A 21,637-nucleotide genomic window follows, 5' to 3' on the forward strand; every position below is an offset into this window, starting at 1 on the left:
GGACATAGTTTGAACAGATTTTGATAAGTTTAAAAAAATAAAAATAAAAATAAATAAAAAGTAGAAAAAAATAGTAAATTAAACTCATTTTATAAGACTTAATTTTGACATTCATTCTATTGGAGCACTCCCTCGTCGTGCTCCAAAACCATTCGTGCTACAATAAAACCTAAGAGGTTTTTACAAGTAAAACTCGTATAATAATATACAATGTGTTTTCAAATGATTTTCATTTAGTCGTCTGTCAAGTTCTCATATAAAATCTGAAAATGCGCAGAGTAGCACATTTTTTTTAAATGAAAACCAATTTCAAAGTTAACTAGATGAGAATGTTTTAAAAACACATTGTACTGTCTTGATATTTGTCTATGCTCGGAAAAGTTTAATTTAAATTAAAAATCTTCTATTTGCTATTTTATTATCAATATTTACGCATTTTCTAATTCTCCAAATATTCATTAACCTGACAATTCAGACCATATAAATGTAAATTGAATTTTGTCGATTGTATTCACCTCCTATCCGCAAAATTATTCAAATCGTGGCCATCTAAAATTGATGCTTGACATTTGTGACACAGACCCTTGAAATTCGATTTTGAAAAATGTAAGATATCCTAAATTAGATAAAATCAGGAACTTAATTTAAACGAATTGTTTGAAAGTAAGTCCCAAAAGTAAGAAGAATAGGCAAGCTAGATTTGTCCAGAGTGACACATTTTTCCATTAGATCGGTGAAAAAAAAAACAGGTGGGCGGAAAATTTCGTAACTCAATATTAAAAATTAGTTTTTTTTAAATATAACTCGAGATTAATTGGGCGGAAATGGCACCAAGCTATCGGGGCCATCGCCATATAAATTATTGAAAAATGGATTTAATAACGTCATTTGAAGTAAATTTAGCACAAAAGTGGCAAAGCTCCTAAAAGCTTTAATTTAAATTTAACCAGTAAATGTTTTCAGAATCTCGTAAAATGACCCAAATCTGTCTCTAATTAATTTACCAACAGAAAGGCCCATTACGTAGGGCCCCCCATGCACCTGAAAATAGTTACAAGCATGAATACATTTTAGTCGAAACCGAGTAAAACAAAGTGTTGTTAAGCGTCCCCTCGAAAGTGAGTCCGTGGCCGCAGGCTAGTTAGTTATCACAGTGAAGCATTTAATATCAGCGCAGCGGGCGTCGCGACGTCTCTCGCTGGAATACCCTGCATTATCGTGCCGCTTCTACTGTTTGTGCAATGCGGCACAACATAAAAGGTAAGCTTAATTAGCTTTCATCTCTTTTCAGCAAGCGCTCCGGGTTATTTTCTAACATATTGCCCGACCCAATCCTGGGGCGAAATAAATCAAGGGGTACTTAACGAGAGTGTAATTGAAGTTTTCAGCAATTAGGAATCGGCGAGTTGCCGTATGCGGGAGACTTCGAACGAAAGTGTTTGGACAAATAAAGCGAAACGCTATGGGAATTTTGATGAGCGAACTAAAGATGTTTCAATTGAGTTTAACTTGGGCCAAATTGTCAGAGTTTTAAAGGGCCCTCTTAAAAAAAAAACAGATGTTTATAACAACGTTATGACGCAAAAATATGCCTAAAAGAGCAACTCACTGGGTGAAACAAAAATTTTGCGTTTGTTTGTAAACAAAATATGATGGATACGTAATTCGATTTTCTGCTTCAAATCAGAATTTATAGGCAGTTTCATGATGATTTTGACGTTATTCCGGTTTCGGTCTAATTTGATTAACAGATTTTGCATAGGTTTGTAGCGTAGTGGATAAAAATAAGAACACAAAATCTGCTCCAATTGATACAAAAATGGTACAGCGACGTGTAAATGTGTACAATAATGAACTGACTCTTCACAAAAATGTAAAATATAAAAAACAAGCAAAAACACATTTTAAAAAACACTATAAAATAATAATAATAACAAAGCAAATATTTAATGAAACTATAACTAGCAGTGTCATTGTTAAAAAACCGCATGTTTTAGTACAAAACATAGTGTGTATAATCTAAAAAACAGAACACTTTTAGTAAGAAAATCCGGGACGACTTATTGATTGCAGAAATTATTTAGGACTGCCTCCACTTTTGGCCGCAGTAAAAGGAGATTTACAGCTTAGACCCACATTATGCCTTCTTACGTCATTAAAAAATCCCGCAGCAAAGTAGACAAGGATTAAAGCCAAAAAACTGTAGCCTAAAAGGCTTCGAAATAAAGCCATAAAGCACCCATAGTTGTGTTTAATTTCTGCAGCATCTGGTTCTACCGGAAATTATGGATAGTGTCGGTTGATGTATACCTACATGTACCTACTTGAAATTAATTAACGTACCCAAGTAACTATCCCCCGCATTAATCAAATTAGGAAACAAGTTCCCCGAAAGGGTCCGAGCTTTGCCTTGGCAGATAAAAATATTGCTTGACTTGGAAAAAAGTCTTGCTTGAAATAATAAATCATTTACGAAACAATAACGCAACATCTCTCTGTTTATCTCCCAAGTTTCCGATTTTTTGCAAACTCACAAACTACTGAAGTTTTAAAATAGACTTCCCTGCGGGAACAGTTCAACTCGACCCGTCAAGGCCGCAAGAATTGAGGGTCAAACATCCGGAGAGATAATTTTCTGCCTTTTCCGGAGAAATGTAAAAATGAGCATAATCTGCAAGGAAGTTATTAGAGGCAGAAAAAAGGGTAGGTCGTGTAATTGGCTCTGTAAGAGAATTTACAATTTCGAGCGAGGCCCATTTCAACATGAATCGAGAGGGAGGCCGGCGATGACGTCCATTACGTTTTTTGCGTTTCCTTGCATCAATTAATTACGGCTAAAATGTGGGCCACACAGATGGAATATAAAAATATCAACGAAAATTTGTATTTCTGGTATACCTGAAATAAATATACTTCATATTTTGAAATGACTGAATTGATTGGTGGCCGGGTGCTACAAATAGCTTCATTTGAAGACTACCATAAAATAATTACATAACGTCGAAACATGAAAGGAAATGCATTACAGTATAAATTACATAACGCCAAACAAGTGTATTTTGCGATTACTGAATGCCCAATTTGCGTTTTGGTTCAGCCAAACACACTAATTTAAACATGAAATTCGGAACGGAGCCCGAGAGCGGCCTTTTTCTGCAAAGTGCGTATGTTCTAAAGACGGTTGTTGAATATTTGAAGTGCTAGTCGTGCGGAATTAGAATGCGCTCCGGGCGCAGGAAGGAAAGGCTCCGGGGAACGCGAAATAACAGCAATTCGTACACATTACACATGAATTATACTCTCAGCTGGGATAGATCAATTAGGCAGATGTTAGTTTAGGCATTTTGGCTGTTCCAGATATTAAGGAATCGACCAAACTCCCCGGAGTTTCTTTTGATAGGTTTCGGATTGAGTATTTAACTTTAATTTGGGTTTTTGCGATTTGTGTGACAAAAAATTGGCGGAGATGAAAAAAGTTTGATGAAAAGAAACTTTCCTTGCGTCCAGTTATTGAGTTTTGCTGAACATTTATTTTGGGAAGCTTAATGAATTTTACATTTAGTGAAAATTAGCTGGAGGGTCTTTTTTAATCGACTGAAAATTTGAGCGAAAATTTGAGACAACGACGTGTATAGTAATTGGTAGATTCCACAAATAAAAAAACTATTAACTTTTAATTAAATTTTAACTGATCCCTACTTTCGTAATTCTAAAACAATGAAAACTGAATATTCAATCACGGTTAGTTTGCCATTTTGTGACACTTTTAATTACTAAATAATTGAAAATTTCCACTCTAACGACCGTTTTATACAAGAGAATTAAGAGCAACACAAACACATAATTCATTTTGACTTTAGCAACACTAATTGTTTTTTGCACCACTTTAAAGCTAGATATTACCAATGTAAAAATATTTACATCCAACTAATTACATACTTTTAATCTAAAAATGTCTATAAATTTTTGTCTCAAACTTACGTACGTGGAAACATGCTTTAACTGATTTTCTCTTCAACCTGATAAGACCCGTGTTATCCTTCGATAATGTGTAATCGTCAAAGACTTAATGCATTTCTCGAAGATCGATCAACTCCTCACACCTTCATAATTTCTAAACAACCCCAAGAAACTGCTTTTACTAACTACGAACGTTCTAAACAATTCTTAAATTCGCGAAAGCCAAACGAACTTTTTCAATGGTCCTTTAAAGCCAATATGAGCAAAGATAATTTTTCGTTAAAATGAAGCACTCTCGAAGCCACTTTTCCCCGGCATAAATTCCAGCTTTGACAGGTTAATGTGGTCAAATATTTGATTTTAAACTGGAATTTAATGCAGTTTCGAGATTATCGCTTTAAGTATCCTCAACGGCTCGATACAGATACAACTTTGTTCAAATATCGTCTCCTGGAGAAAAATAACATTGTCTGGTTAGTACCCTGGTTCTCGTCCATTACAAGCTTTCGCAAATCTCTTCGTCGAATTAAAGAAGCCGTGGCATGGTCTAAATTTAGACCATTCCCACGGTTAACGCTCTTGTCATAATAGTAAACCAGGAAACGTAATTATAGAAGTGGTAGTTATATTTACGCCACTACTGGCATTGCTTCCGACCATATTACGCACAGACGTGATCAAAATATCAAAATAAATCCGAATGATTCATAAAATTTATAAACTGGGACTAATAAAGGACGCAACCTCGGAGTGAGATTTTATGTACACCTTGCTTTCCCCAATAAACCCTAAATGGCCGTAAAAGACGTTAATATTACACACTTTGGGCGAAACTGGGAGGACTCTCGATTCTGTTCAATTTTCTTAAAAGTGAACGCTATTTCCGGAAGGGCGGCTCCAACTAAATAAATTCTATTAGCACGCCCCTGTCATTTTATAAACAGATAACCAATCTGATCCATTTATAAATTGTCCAGAACTTGTGCGGTTTATAAATGACAAACTTGTGGAAAACTTGTGAAAACTTTACATTCTGTTCCCCTTTTTCTATTTAGATGATTGCTTTCGAATTCAATATCGTTTTTGAGAGAAATTGAAACGACTCTTTCAATTAGTTAAAAAATGGTTAACAAACTTTGACTGTTGTTACATTTTTCTACCGACAATAAATATTTGAGGTAAAAGTAAAACCGCAATTTCAGCACACCATGCCAAAGTTGTTTTCCATTCCCCTCAAGCTTTGAACAATATTAAAAACGAGACAGACAACAACACTCCGAGGATCAGTTGTTCACAGTTTTATAAAACGACAGTGATTTCTACTGGAATAGCATTTGTAGATTATTCAGCAGCTGAAAATGGTGATAAACGACTGAAATTAATTACTACAGTTTGTCGTCCTCGATTTGGAATGAGCTCATTGTTGTTCACTAAAAGAGTTTTGAAGTTAATTAAAATGTGATTAATTAAATTTCAAATAACAAAAAATTACATTACACCAACAGAGCGGGTAGCTACAGCTCGTGTATCTATATCGATTACTAATTAAAGATTAATCAACTAATCACAAGTTTCTATTAACGTCGTGATGTTTATATAACGGGTAATGGAACATGCATATTTGATGAATTTTATTACAGAAATAGAACTCCGATTCTTTATCTGTTTTAAAGAGTCGTTAATCTCTGGTCCGTTTTGACACTTAGCAAGGATATGAAACAACAAATTACAATTAATTAAAGCTGCACTTAACAATTAATCAATGTTAACAAGACAAGAGCGAGCAAACGAAGCATGTAACGTAGATAAAATAATTCCTCTTTGAAATACTCCATCAAGTCGTTTCCCTTCTTCTCATTTGGCACATCGTCTTCGAATTCCCACTCATTAGACACTCCAACAAATGCACAATCACGTCCTGTTGACTCTCGAATTAATTCAATTGAATGGAATAGTAATTGCTAATTTATCAATTCACTTCTACTAGCTGCAATTCTAAATATTTTGGGCGAAAATAGCCAGATGTAATAAACACCAAAATTAAATTTCAGTCTCCACCACAAACACCAATAAAACAAATTAAGTGCCAATTATTTTCACGACTCAACGAACATAAAGAAAATTTGGTGTTTCTACGTTTGAAACAGGTGTGCCGCTTTGTTCCTGCTTTGACGAGATCAAACCAAGCTCAGATCCTGGGCTGCAAATTTCAACAGCCCTGAGGTATTTAACCTCCTGTACACTAGCCTTCGTCGTTATACCGATCGTAAAAAATTCCTTTATTTCCTGGGTGTGCACGAATCGGGAAAATACTTTCCATATTCGATTTTGTCAACTTGGAAAGTTGATGATTCATTTCAGGGCGAATGAATGGTGTTTACAAGCAACTGAAAAGTTTGAAAATTGTCGGGGTTTTCAAGGGGCACAATTTATCGACAGGAAACTGGTCGTTTGCTTTATTGCATGCACAGAACTGAGCGCTTTAATAATAAATAAATAAACACCATCGAAAGCTTTTATTTTGGCACACGTGATTGCGTGACAGTTCGTACGGTGGTTAATGTCGCTGAACGCCTATCAGCGGACTTTGAATGCGATTATTTTGTGTAAGCAATCCTCGAGCGAGCTTTAGAAAGGATGATGGGGCTTAAAGGAGTTTATTTGTAATCGCATCTTTGTTGTAAAAAGGATCCAAGAAATTATTACGAAAATAAGGCTTGCGACTCCAAAGACGCCAAGCGAATCAATATTTAGACGTATTTAAGGAGCCGATCGGTAATAACTTTAAAGTCAGATCAATACACTTCCGAAGATTTTCGTGATTCACGTTTTAATAATGTGCTTTCTGGCCTAGCCACTAATGCGTTAAAGCGAGAAAAGGGCGTTCATCGCTTGTAAGAAGAAGAAAGTCATACGTACTCGTATATTAACCGCATAAATCACCTGCAAGTATTAATCTCATTTTTAAGCGAAATTTTTATTTATTGACCCCCTAATTTCAAAATCGATTTGGTTTAGCAATTTTCAGTGCTTTTTCCCTAACCGTTTACACAAGTAGAAAAATACGATCAACCATAATGGAAAAATGCGCCATTAAAAAGATTATTGCAGCTTAAAACCCATAAAAGCCGGTTTAGTACATAACTATAATTTAATGTCGTGCAAACGATTCATTGTTAAATTTTAATCCAGAAATAGCAAACGTAACGTTCGCACGGATCTTAAAACTTTGTTTACTGGCTCGGGAATTAAGAAGATGAAATTTTGCTTATAATAAGGTTTGTCTCGGGAATATATTTCACAGAGTCAATTTCCGTTTCACATTTCAAATTTATATTCGCTGTTGGCAAATTTGTACCGACTCAAAACTGGCTAATAATTGACTCAAAACCCGAGTGTTAGAATTATATTCCCAGAGAGTTAGTCAAAGTTCATTATGTGGAATTTACAAATTGTTTCCGGATTTTGGTTCACCATTTCCGCCGCACGTCAGCCCAAAAACCGTTCGCTTCTTGCTGATTAGAGATTCTTTGCAATATTTAAGCTCTCGTTTGTTTGTCCAAACCGCATTTGGGGCAGTTTCAACCCGTTTCCAGCATCACACTCAAAAAGTTTGATCAATGGATTTTTACAATCAAATTTAAAATTTAAATAGAAACAGATAATACGTTCAGCTGAAACTCTCCTAAAGCATTCAGTTTCGTTCCGCTTATTTCAGTAATTTCATTCGATGCTTGGATTTTTACAAGAAAATTCGTTTCAGAAAAATATAACTGAGACAAAAGAAATGATTCGAAAGCTTGAAAGCTCCACTTGAGTTAAAAAATAACAGAGCAAAACAGTATTACACGAGCACACACGTTATCAGAATTCACACATGCATGACAGTCGCGATTTTGCATGAATATAGATCATCTCGGGTTTGCAAAGTTTCACTGGTGAGTAAAAAATAAAAACTAAACGAATTTCGATTGAAAAAGTCCCCAAAACGGAATTACGAATTAATACCTAGTTTATTTTGCTACTTCTTTAAAACTTTAACGGTGTACTTGCATTCCAAATGTGGAAATAAAATTTGTGTACATTCTCCGAACAGTCCGAAGAAAATAAAAATAGCACATGCAATAGGAATCTGTTCCTATGGGATGCATTCGTTCCTTGCGATTATATTCTCAGTTGCCACATTCCGCTCCGAAACTTTTGTAATAGGTCGTAAAATACTTTAACGGGTGGTAAGAATGCATAATCAGCTGATACACTAAATTTAAAACTGTCAATACTGAACTTTAAATATTCATAATGAAACTAATCTATCCACACTTGTGGTCACGACAATCTTGTAAGTTCAGCCCGGAAACCTTAAGACAATGGATTCAAAATCACATGTTTCCAACTGTTCCAATGTTCCGGACTGAAACTTCACCTCAGTTTACACTTAAGAGCTTAACTTCTTGGCATTTAGTTTCATTTAAACTAGAGAAACTACCCAACAACAACAAAATTATTGATTTATTCAAAATATCAGAAAGTGAAATTGTACGTATTACATAAAATTGCTTGTAGTGAAAGCGTTTAGCCTGTTTCAGTCTGTCATTAGTGGCCAGAAAAACATTACAATACACTTAAATCAATAGCACACACGGGCTAGGAACGTGAAAACAAATTACTGTTCATTGGATTGTAGTGTGACATTTTTTCCAAGTCAACGTAAAAATTCAGCCAAAGTTTGGAGAAGATTTTCATTAATTCGTCAACATCTTAAATCACTCGTTGGCGAAAAAATTTAATTCAACAAAGTTCAAAACTAATCAACCAAGAAGCAATTAGTAATCGGCGGTTCCGGATGAGAAATATTTAAACTTCGGTTTAATATCTGTTGAGATAATATTAACTTTAATAAGCTCGTAACTTTCTCATCTCGCCACTTTACAATCCTCGACAATTCAGCAACACTTTCCGAAAAATAAACGGCTTCATAAAAGCGTCATCTTCAGCTATTTTCCCCCAAGAAGCCACTACAAGTTTTGTCATAATGACATCTTGTTTGTAAGATTTAACAAATTGCGCTAAAAACAACAAGAAATCCACTCAACGAAGATAAATAATAATCAGTTGGCTGTTATTAATTTTGACCATTTTTCCTTCCCTTGATTAATTTGGCGAAATGAGAAAAGTTTAGATGAAACAATTTAGTGTGACCGAATTTTGCGACTCCGAACTAAATAAAATAAATCACCCAAGGAAATAATCAAAACTTTATGAAATGAATTTAGGAAAATACATAAATAGAGAAAACGATTTTGCAGTTTTCGCAAAACTGGGTCACAATTAAAAAATGTGAGAAGATTTTTGTTCAAATTTAGAGTAGCTCTGTGAGAATCCATTAGTTTGTAAGCATGAAAAGGTTGAAAAGGAGCATCAAGTCTGCCTCGTTATAGTAAACAACGAAAAAGCCACATTTCGGTTTTATCCAGTGAAGTGCGTTGAAAGTTTAGATGAATTTTCATTTAGCCTCAAAATACGGAAATAGTAACGACGTTTTAACATTATAATATTTATGAAATCTTAAAAAAAAATCCGAGCAAAACAAGGTAGGAATAAGACAAAATTTCAGCTTTCATATAGGTATAATAATAGTACGCAGATTCTACGTTTTACTACTTATATTAATAACGATAAAATACATTACATTTGACACTTTTTGAACAGTTTCCAAATTTCAGACGGTAAGCAAAGTGCAGAACAATTTTATATAAAATCACAAGTGATTGTATTTGGCAGTTCTCAGAACACCCAAATAACTAAAATCACTTCAGAAATGTAAAAAAATATTTGACGGTTATCCATACTCGTTTAAACAATTCCTTAAATTTAGCAATTTATGAAATGTAGCTGTTTATTGTTTTCCGATGTTTCAGTGTTTTAAACCAACTGAAATTGTAATAAGAAAAACATAAAGTGCGGAAATAAAATAAATGCTTGTTGACACTGCAGGAAATGCAATTTATCAGACAGAAGTACAGCTGCAAATGGTCTATAAAATAGAAGAACACTGTATTGCATTAAAACTGAGGTAAACCACATTTCATGCGTCAAAAACTAATAATCGGTTTCTAAACTAATTTGCTGTGAGAGAATTTGAATTTGTTAATTTTTCCGGCGTTAAAAATTCGTCGCAAATTACGAGTGGAGCTTTGAACGTGCACTTTAATTGGGTTAACTCTCTAAGGGCAGCAGTCATTTAAAGTAATCATTAAAGTCCCTGCAGAAAATTTATCGTTTTCATGCTAAAATCCAGCATTAAATTAGTAAAGCATTTGCTTGAATTTAACGGAGGTACTGTAAATAGTTCGCAAAATTCCTCTAACGACGAAGAATGCGCTTGAGTTAAACTATTACCATAAGGCGAGCAAAACAAAGTTTTGAATACATTTGACATAATTGTCTTAGAGAAAATAATGAACAGTGTCCTCTTGACACGAGTTTTCGCTAGAAAGGTCGTCGGGATTAGGAGGGATAAAGTCAGTGAAGCTTTTTATCTTGATCGTGTTTGGAGCGAAAGCTCTCGCTGGACCTTTTTAATAATACAAAAAGCATTCGTCAATGTGAGCAAATTCGAAAAGCTGATTTTGGGAATTTATGGACCCGGAACAAAGTCAACTTTTTCATGTCTGTGGAAAGAAAACAAATCAAAAATATGAATTTTTCGATCGATTTCAATTACGTAAACATATTTTCATTTCCTTGTTAGCCACGTGAATAATTAATGAATTTCATTATTTATGTGTTATTTTTATCCATGGAAATTTTTCTATTACCCACCCAGCAGTAAATTTAGCATAACTTTGGCCGTTTTGATTTAGATCTGACAGTCCTAAAATTAAATTTAATATATCACTGTGCCAAATTTATTCAACAAATCAATACTAAAATCACAATCTAGATAAAAGAGAAACAATTTAAACTGCGCTTTTATTTTTGCTGAGAACGGAAAAACCCTGATCACATTCCGAAAATTGGAGGCAAATTTAAGGTAAACCTCGGAGGAGTTTCGAGCGAAACCTCTCCATTTATATTTTTCTTTAACCTCTAAACAAACGTTTTATTATGGATTGTTATCTCAACTAAAGATCAAAAAGGTTCAATGATTTATTCATAAAGACTGATTCCAGCAACGAAATAATTAAAGTTTCTTTTCAGGTAAATTAAACGCTAGCGCACGCAGCCTCGGTTTTCGTTATCACGAATACGACTGACAGCTACATTGAAGACTGACAAATAACAGTTCAAAGCGCTAGCATAATATCGAAAGCACGCCAAGTGTATCATTAGAAATTCCCAAATAAAAATCTTGATAACAAAGGATTTACACTTTTCTAGGACCTCGTGCAGGCTACTAAATTATTTAAACAGTGGGAATTTCTTCTACCCTACATTCGTTTACTTTTCGCAAAACCCGAGGCTACAAGGTTAAAATTTAATGACTTTTAGCTTCGTGCTGCGATCTCTGCGCTAATCCCGAAAAATAAAGAAATTTTCGTTATTTCGCTAAAATTGGGGAACAAAGGCAATAGGCCAGCGATGAAAACTGAATTCAATTAAGGATAACGAGATATTTAAATGCAGGACGGGTTTTAAGACACAAGTTTTGGTTACTGGATGCCCACAAATTAGTTTGATTTTTTAAATTTCTATTCTGCGAAAAAAAATCATTAAAACTGTTTTATCAGCAGCTGACGCTTCATGCAGGATTAAATGAGTGTACAGACAAAATAATATACGTTTCAAAATAATTAAAATAAACTGAAATTTAATTTTTAATTTAATGTGAACCAAAGGCAAATGTCGATTCAAGCTCTTCGTATTGAACGTTTCTTGATTCTTATTGAATTCCTCTCGTCTGCAAAAACACTAGAACCGTTAAATATCACTCAAGTAGACAAATTTGAGTAAAAGTTTTTATATATTAGACTGTAGCACCTTAAATTGAAATGTTTTATTTGCGTAATCGACTCAGAGATTTTTTTCAATAAGAACTCTCAAAGGAGCAATTTTCCCTCAATATCTTTCACTCTGTGTTCCTCAAATGTTCTCGGCATCGTTCATGCTGAAATGATTAGCATTCGATTCGAGTCGATTTAAAATCGAATTTTTGAGTCCATAATTAAATTTAAGAGCTTTCACTTTGAAGGTGGGAACGTGGCAAGGAAAAGTGTGAAAAATGGCTACTTACTGGAAGGGTTGCCAACGTTCTTCATTTCAAAGGACATAAGGAAAATGCTTTATTCCACACATTTTTCAGCTGTATTTCAAATAACGCTAAATGAGATTCTGAACAATTGTAACATGTACTTCAGAAAAAGTCAACAGTAATATGAGTTTAGAAAACATCAATTATTGTAATTCCGATCGGTTAGTAGTATTTCAGAAAATGTTACCGAAAATAGGCGGTGTTTAAAAACCATTTAGCGAAAAATTAGGAGGGTATAGCTTTCATTTTGGTGGAAATTTTTTGCCCATTAACCCATACTAAATAAGTCGTTTTGTCACTGGAGCCATTTTTTAGAATGCATCATCTATTCATAATTGCGTACTCTTCAAACTAAATGCGACTATTTCAGCAGTTTAAGAGCAAACTTTTGTCGCAAAAAAAGTTCATGTAAAACGGAAAATTAAGTTTTACCACCAAGTGTAAATAAATTTATCAGAGAAGATAAACATGTAAGTCTTTGGTCTTTGGCATAAACAAGAAAATATCACTTTTTGGACAAAGGATTAAGAGTTAGATGCATTTACTGTCGTAATGCTCCCAATAACCCCCGCCACCATAAGTTTGACAACATATTTCTAAAACACCCTGAATACTTTACTTTTTCTTAAATACAGTTTCTGGATGGACTTAAAGATACTGATAGTTTCTCATTTAATTTTTCAAAAGTTAGGTATCACAAAAAATAATTATTTTTCACGTATACTTCTGCAAAAATGTTTACAGGTAATTTTACTATAGAAACAAATATAGTTTTACATATTTGCAAATTTTTAACAGTTTCGGGCAGTCGATAAAATTAAATTTTATCGTGTAATAAGAAAAATTATTTTCGTTTCGGGAGGGTGTCAGCGCTACTTACTGGCTAAGTGTGCGATCTGTGGAAGTGGCTCCGGAGTCGTGGTGTCGGCGCTCTTTGTGGACGATCCCCATCAGCTTCATCCACGCGTTGTTCTTGCCCCCGGGCCCCCCCATCCCACTCTGCCACATCGTCATGATTGCGGATCATCACCATTTACCCCCCGACCGAAAAAAAAAACTTCACAACCGGTGCAAACACCAGGAAGTCACAAACAACACTAATCACTGCAAAAGCTCCAACCAAACAGCACCATCGTCGCACTTGAAACTCTCCTTAAAACTAATACTCTAAATTCGAACAATTGCGTTAATTTTGGATGAGGGTCGAAATAACGAAGCCTATGTACAACTTCTACAAACTATGTAAAAATGGAAGATAACTGGATAAAAGTAGCGAAAAACTGCCAAAACTATCTATAAACTAGCTAAACTACATTGAGCAAGATGTGAAAATTTTTAAAATTGACCTCCTGGTAAGTCCGATGGGCACGTGGACTAATCGCGCACGTGGTCCTCGTCCTCCGAGCGGTTCCGGGAGCCGGAGAGAGCGTCGAAGACCGCCCGATTCGAGTCCAACAGATCAGGCATCCTGGGCCGGCGGCGGCGTTCCAACAGGTGCAGGTCGGCAGCGGCGGCGTCAGTTGGCGGGCAGACGCGTCGCGACGCGTATGGTACACTGAGGTCCGGGCCTGACTTCGCGGGGCACGCAGGATGGGGCGCAGGCGCCGCCCACTGCGGACCACCTGGGCCACTGTGATGGGAGATCGCACTGCAGCACCAGCGCATCTCATCCGTCCATTCATCCTGCGGCAACCGCCACTGACACCCTCCACCTGCACCCCACACGCAATTACCACCAGGACTCCTCTTCGCAGACGACGGCGCCCATAAAATTACAAACGTACTATGCCGCAGCGCGACACGCGCCCCCAAACCCATCCCGCAGCTTCATACATCGCTTCAATTTTTTTCAACTTTTGGAAAGTATCCAATTGAAACACTCTGCAGATAATATTGAAACTTCCAATGCCTTTTAATAATATTGCACAAATATTTTACAATGCGGATGTGCGACACTGCAAACGTCCTAAGGCGGAGACACCACATACAGCAAATTCCGGGCATTGTTAATACAGAACACAAAAAATACTACCTTAATTGGAAAATTGGATTTTTTCCTAGCATAGAGGAAACAATGCAGATAAACAAAACAAGTTACAATACGAAAAAGCTCTTCCGCACAAAGTGCACCTCAATACACCGGATTTCCTTTAGACTTTTTAAACAAAAGAACAAATAACAAAAACACTGCGTATATAGTTTCTCACGTTGTATCCAAAATGTTTCAGATGAAAAGGTTGTACCTAATTACGTAAAATTTTCATCTAAAGGGTATTATAAAAAAAAATATTTCGTTGTTAGGAGAGATCATTTTAATACATTTTTGAAGCTTTGAAAACTTGAAATAGTAACAGCAAGTGATTTAAAGCGAGAACACAAAAGTCTTTTAAATTGATTTCAGCAAGAAATTAAACAGAAATTATCCAGAAAGTGAGCAATATGTTGCACGATTGAGAAAGCTTCAGAGGAACATTAAAATCTCCTATCTCCTAGTGAAAATCTGAAGCTGCTCCGCAACGGTTCCGGTGACAGAAACATTTATAATTTTTCTCTAAAAAATTCATAACTGGAAAACTAAAAGTATTACAGCAAAACGGTTTATTCCAGTAATTTCTACGATTCATTTTTCATATTATACTAATTTTTGACATTTATTTTTTTTAATTCTTGCCTTACTTTCAATAAAACAAAAAAAAATAAAAATAAAAATTGCGCCAACAACGTTGTATGCACTTTTCTACCTTACAACGATGATGTCTTACAACCCTCTAGAAACCGTAAAAGTGCAGGAAAACGTCAACTGCTTCGATTTTAAAACGTTCAATTTTAAGATTTGTTTACTATTAAGAGTAAGATAATTCAACGAAATTGCAATTAGTGAGTACTTAAGCTTTTAACTATGAGCCAGTTTTATTAGAAAAAAGTTTTATTGGAGGAATGACTAAAGCCAGGAAAAGAACCAGATATGTAAACTTTATTGTTTGAATATTATAATTTACCAACAAAAAGTCTATACTTAGGGTGTAGACGGACACGTAAACGTATCTAATTATTTCAGACAACACCAACCCATAATTTTAAAGAACTTTTAATTTAGAAGACGAAAAAGGATTATCCCAGAATTTTCATTTTCAATAGGTTAAGTTGAAAATTGGATAAGCTACGAGTGAAATTTACATTTGAAACAGTCCCCTACAAAATTATCTAGAAAAACTGTGTGATAGAAGACGTTCAAAAGTCCACATCAGTTTTAAAGTAACAATTAAAATTAGAGAAGAAAAAAAATTAGAACTAATATGTAGAAAAAATTCAAACTGACAAAAACTCTATGGAATTAGATATACAGATGAAGGAGTTAAGTCGAGTTGAAAAATCAGTTCAGTGCTGTTATGGACGTTTATTTAGATATTTAGTAATTTATAAGTCTTGCTTTTATGTTCAACAAAGCTATTTATTAATAAAAAACAGTTAAAAACGATTAAAAATATCATAATTTAGTACGATAATTATTATTATTATTATTATTATTATTATTATTATTATTATTATTATTATTATTATTATTATTATTATCTCATTTTCATTAGTATTGTAAAAAATTGCTTTTGAAACAATTACTACCAAATTATTCTCAATTTTTAAGCAACAACAAGTACTAGAAATCTTTTCATTATACCGAAGGTGTATTGAATTTTATTTCGGTGAAAATGTTTTTTTCAACCGTACCGTAATGAACATTTTACTTCCATAAAATTCATGCCGGAAAGTATCATTTTACCGGACTAGTGCGCTGGATATTTTTTTCGGACTACTTATTTATTATAAATATTAAATATACAATTGTGTGCAGAAATGCTACACGAAGAATGAGGTATTGCAATTGCAGTCGTGTTTTTAACATTGTTAATGACGTTAGACCACGTTAGACGCTCCTCATGACAGTTGCAAAAAAATGTTGTACGCTTCACGTCCAGAAAGCGATCTACTGCTACTGGTAAGCTACCAGGACCCGTATTCGACTCGTCCAGTAAAAGCTCACTTTCCGGTCTTGATACGTAAAACACAATTTAAGCAACTGAACTATTTTTTTCATTACACAAATCAAGAAAAACACAATTTCTCAACGGTACGTTTACAAATTGTGAATTTAAATTGCCTTTATGATGTTAAGTGCTATTTAAACGACACCCAAAATACTACGGTTTAGTCCAAACTAAACCAAGCTAAACACTCAAGGAGAGCTTATAAATGAGACCAAACCGGTGTAGTTAGGTCAAAGTACATTATCAATAAAAAACTTCTTTAATCTTCTTAGATACAGATCATTGTCCGGAAGACCATAGTTTTTAAAAATTGCCAACATAAGCAAAAATAGATAAAGTTTATACACATATTATTTCGATAACTTGAAAAGTACTACAAATTTTGCGATTTTTTTCGATGCCAATCAATTCCCCAGCTCTTTTTACATACTCATGTTAAAATAATAAGATTTTCTAAAATACTTTTGCCGTAATTGACAAAATAAAAAAATGCTAATAAAGTTTCGAACGATCCCTATTTAAAATTAAAATTTTTAAAGATGTCCCAAACTTGAAGCCCATTTTAATATGCTCTTTAAAATTGCTGTCAGTTATAACTAGATCGCTTATTAGATGTTTTCAATATCTAATAATAACCAACGAAAAAACACAATACTAAGGATATGCAATTTATTGCTCTTAAATATCACCACAAAAACACCTATAGTAGTAGTAATCCCAAGAAGCGGTAGACATCGAAACAACTGTCACCACCAATAAAAAATAAATAGTATGTATTAATAAAGAAATATAATATCTATGAAGATGCAAGCATCAAGCAAAGATCGATGAAAATGCATTCGAGGTAATGATCCAACTCCACCGTAAAAGCTATTGTTGTGTATAGAAATTGAGCCTCAAAGAGAGGTATATATGTTGAGTGTGCAAACACCAGTGGGAGAATATTCAAAAGGAATGATATAAGAGGTTCCCGAAATAGGGAACAATGTATCAAAAGACGTAAAGTGCGTCTAAACAACCCTTAAAATCGATTAAGTTGTCACTGTCAAGCATTGTAGTGTTTATAAAACAAAGCTTTCAGCACCTATCGATGTGAACTATTAATACCCACTCAATTTTCAAACAAAAGAAACGCTTTTACTCAAAGCAAATTTATTCCTGAGACAGAATATTATAAGCCAAATATAAAGTTACTCCAGTTTGTTCATTTATATTCATCGTATAAAACAGAGTTATTTAAATACTCTTTGATGTGGCTTATTCTCTTTATTCTGAACCAACAAACTATTACCTTATAGCCGTGCGGTTTATTTCGGTGCTTGATACACTTAAATAAATAAGTTCTTGTGTAGGAAGAGTCTCGATAGACACTTGTGCAATCTTAAACGCCAGCGACCGTTTCCAACAAGAATCACTTTGTTAGAACGTGGGGCGCGAGGTATCCAAGCGCACGTAATGTGGCCAACATCTCTGCTTAACATTTAGTAAAGGTCGATGATATTAATAAATTTTGTTTATGGGGAGATAATACTTGAGAAGTTGGATAAGGATTGGAAAGTCGGGGAAAAATCACGTCGAGCGAATCCTGAAATAGGAAAGTAATTTCGCTAAAAGCGCGAGGATTGTGAACGAAGCCAAAACGGTCATAAACATTCGGGAAACAGGGGGTGTTATGATTGATTAAATAATGTAATCCCAGATGGTTTGTATCACACCGAGTGTGATTATGTGCTGTTTGTGCTAGATTAACTAATTGAGCAGTTTCTTCATAATGCAGAAACCGAAACGTGTCGAAATCGCTGCATGTGTTTACATTTCCTGCAGGATTAACAGACCAAAGGACACACAATTTCTATCCACTGACCCACAATAGTTGCACTGGTGCAATTCTAATAGACGTGGGCAACATATTGCATAATTTACAAATAGGTTTGGTCAGCGTGGACACGTGTGGATAATGTTCAATAAATAATTTGCTTGGCCAAAATGGCATCCCCTGCGAAATAGCACGCAAAAAAAAATGTTGGTAACCAATGGTACCACAACTCCAGCTTTGATCTAAATTTCTTTAAAATAAAATTTAAACAAAATTGCCCGTACGCATAGTTAACATTAAAACAAATTGCAGTTTCTACAAAAGTGGCCGCCGAAATCACAAAAACTTCGCGTGTGGTTCACGAGAAATGAATAAATGAGTATAAACTTAACAATATACGACAAATATGCACGAAATAATACGTGCTTTTATTAATCCAATATGCTCCCAATAAACTTGTCAACAAATAATTAAAACTTGTATCTCTTTGAGAGCTTCCTTTCTTGATTATTTATACACAGAATCCCGCAGATACAAAGAAAGATAAATCTCACTCCTACCTAGCAAAGACTGTTTCAGCTGTAAATTCCTTAATAATTCTAATTACAATTGCAATTATTGCTGAAAATTTCAGCTCGTCTCTTGGTGCAGTTTTAACAATAATTATTCTTTCAACAACTTGTTAATTAACTTTGGGTTTGTTTGCTATCATTTCCGAAACAAGTACCTAAATCATAGTTTTTATAAACCAAGCCAAGCTTGTTTAATGAGACATTTAGCTAGTGTTTCAACTAAGAGAGATAATTCGTTTATGCAGATTGCACATTGATATCAAACAGCAATAGCCGAGCGTTCTGAACTTATATCGCAACGTAATTATAGCACAACCTCAAGCAAGAACAGAAAAAAAAGCACAATTTCATCTCCCATTTCTACAGGGAATCATTTTCAATTTTCTTGAACTGAGAAGAGAAAATTATTTCACGCATGTTGTGAACGCAACCGGATTTCATAAAAAAGTACACGCGTAAAATCACTATTTTTGTCAGAGTGGTTAATGTAAGATGAAAGATAATGTGTAATAAATCTCGTTAAAGTGCAATGAAAATTAGCGTGACGTAAGTAAACTTTACCCTGATTTTATCGGAAAGGTAAAAATTCGCCAATTTATGGCATGTGTGTTTATTACGTTTTTTTGAGATTATCAAAAAAATGTATCTGAGATATGTCAGCAAGTTTAGAAGTAAGTAGATCAAAGGATTTAATTAGGTAAAAATTTGGTTTAATTAAACGCAAAATTCAAGGTACATATTTTGCAATATGCCGTTTTCAATAGGTCAGGTAGATACCGTAAAAAATGCATACGAACACTTGTAGGTAGTCAAATTACATGAAATATCAGTGAAAAATTAAGAAAATCCTACCTTGTACAATCTGCGTCTGAGCCCCACGCCAAAAATTCAGTTCCAGGGCCTATATTTCACTAAAAACTTTCATTTACACTTTTCACTTTAAATAAATTTAAATGTCCATGGAGCCACTTAAAGTACAGAGTGATTCAGAAGTGTCGGACCAACTCTGGTGATGAAAACTGATAAAAGATGCTCAGCTAAGCTAATCCCATATTTTAGTTCTTAATAGAATTTGGCAACAGCGTATTTGTATTTTTCGGAGTGAAATATAGAGAGTTTCTGAATGAGTAAAAAATTCTGTTACACTGGAAAATACAAAAAAAATTTTTTCCTAAAGGTTTGAAAAAACCATAAACAAAAATGCAGCTTTTTAAAGCAACTTATTAATTTTAATAGTATTTTTTTTTCTTTTAAAACTGTATTACCTACGTGTTTTTTTTTTTGGTTCGGATGTTGTCAGATCAATTTATTCTTGAATTTGATAGTTTATTAAATGTTTTGTACATTAGAAAACATCACAAATTGGATATTTTTTCAACAAATGTCTATTTAAAATTGCACGATTTGACTTTTCGGATAACAAAATTCAAGAAAATAAAGAAGAAGAAAATATTCCAGTTCATTGTAGAGAATCACTTCGGTTGTCCAAATATAGAAAAAAAAATAAAAATTATAGGTTTCTCCACAAAGATACACTGGTTTGAAAATTACTCTTCGAACTGCGTTTTCTTCGAATGCAGACTTAAAGTTTTAGTATTTATTGTTATTTATGGTGTAAATGATTGTGGAGAAAAATAATGTAAAACAATTCCCCAAAAAGTTAACTTTATTTTGGAGCAAAATTATTTTGAATTTTCGTAATTTAAAGGCATTGTCAACTCAAAAAACAACTTTGTCTTAAATGATACTGAAAACGGTTATTACAATAGTGAAAAGGGTTTCTCTGTTGCTCTCTAGCTCAAGATATTTCGATGTAAATTTGAAATTATGATGTCGTAACCGTCTCGAGCATTTGATCAAATGGTTTTTAACTTTTTTTGGTTTTGTCAAAGTTCATCAAAATTTCTCAGATGTTTTCGCGAAGTTCAAGACAATATTTGGAACAGAAATTAGTCGAAAAAGTAGTTGATTTTTGATTTTGTAGGAAGATGTTTAAAAAATCTCCAAATATGCGTAAAGTTTTTGGTGATTGAGAAAGTCCAGTGATAAGAGAATTCTACGATAAGAGGCGGTTGTTACGTCACGATTTCTTCCTTTCGAAGCGATCATCTCGCTTTTTTTAGTTTTTTTAGATTCTTTAGTCCCAAACAAAGCTAATTTTTCGAGAAATTGTTTTACAGTATTATTTTCCACAATCACCTACACCATAAAAAACAACATACAGGTATTTTTAGCCTGCATTTGAAGAAAACGCAGTTCAAAGTGCACCTGAAGTTCACCTTCAAACCAATGTTTACCTATCTTTGTGGAGAAGCCCCGACTCTTTATTTTGTTCCTATATTTGGACTACTGAAGTGTTTCTCCACAATGTTCTGAACTCGAAATTCGCCAAAGTTAAGACACCCTGTAGGATCTTAAAGGTCAAAAATTTTACTTTAAAAAGCCTTATCTCGTGAAAAAGGCTCAAACAATTTTTTTGTCATGGAAACTTTTAACTCTGTTGAACATCCTTTATCCGTCACTACCCAAGAGATAGTCCGAGAATTTTCAAGCACTCTGTATAATCATTAATCAGTCTCAGGGGTAGTGATAAAAGACATCCAACTTAATTAAAAGCTCCTATGAGAAATATTATGTGAGACTTATTTCACGAGTTATAGCTCTTCAAAGGTTAGATTTTTGGAGTAAGTTTTTGGCACTTTAGATCACTTTTTCTGCAGTTTAGTTCGCTGAAATGGCAACATTAAAGCAGATAAATGTTATGTTATGTTATATCTTATGGTCTAGGGTCTACAAAACACTTAAGACACTAAATTCGACAAGATAGGAAACAAACGAGCGCAACAATTAAGATCGTGGATTTGTAGCTAAAAAAAGCAAGTTAATAATTATAGTTACGCTGGTTGAAAATTTTGAATTCATATTTATGCTTACTGAACGTCTTTTATAAAATTTTTACCAAAAGTTGAACACTTCTGAATTTTTCACTCTGTAA

At 34.2% G+C, this 21,637-nt stretch overlaps 1 protein-coding gene across 3 annotated transcripts in view; it reads right to left on the reverse strand.

Moving 5' to 3' along the window:
* Sh (Shaker) overlaps positions 1-13,764 on the reverse strand; it is a 123,331-nt gene extending 109,567 nt beyond the window's left edge. Inside the window, exon 1 of one of the 3 annotated variants that reach the window (XM_015978039.2) lies at positions 13,092-13,762. In XM_015978039.2, coding sequence (XP_015833525.1) covers positions 13,092-13,225 — 134 coding nt within the window. In that variant the 5' untranslated portion in view covers positions 13,226-13,762. Of the gene's footprint in view, positions 1-13,091 lie in introns of all 3 variants that reach the window. The other 2 variants (XM_001809641.4, XM_015978048.2) reach the window with 2 other exon arrangements.
* Between the last annotated feature and the right edge of the window lie 7,873 nt (positions 13,765-21,637).

Source organism: Tribolium castaneum, chromosome 1 (assembly GCF_031307605.1).
Source record: "Tribolium castaneum strain GA2 chromosome 1, icTriCast1.1, whole genome shotgun sequence".
Lineage (NCBI taxonomy): Eukaryota > Metazoa > Arthropoda > Insecta > Coleoptera > Tenebrionidae > Tribolium > Tribolium castaneum.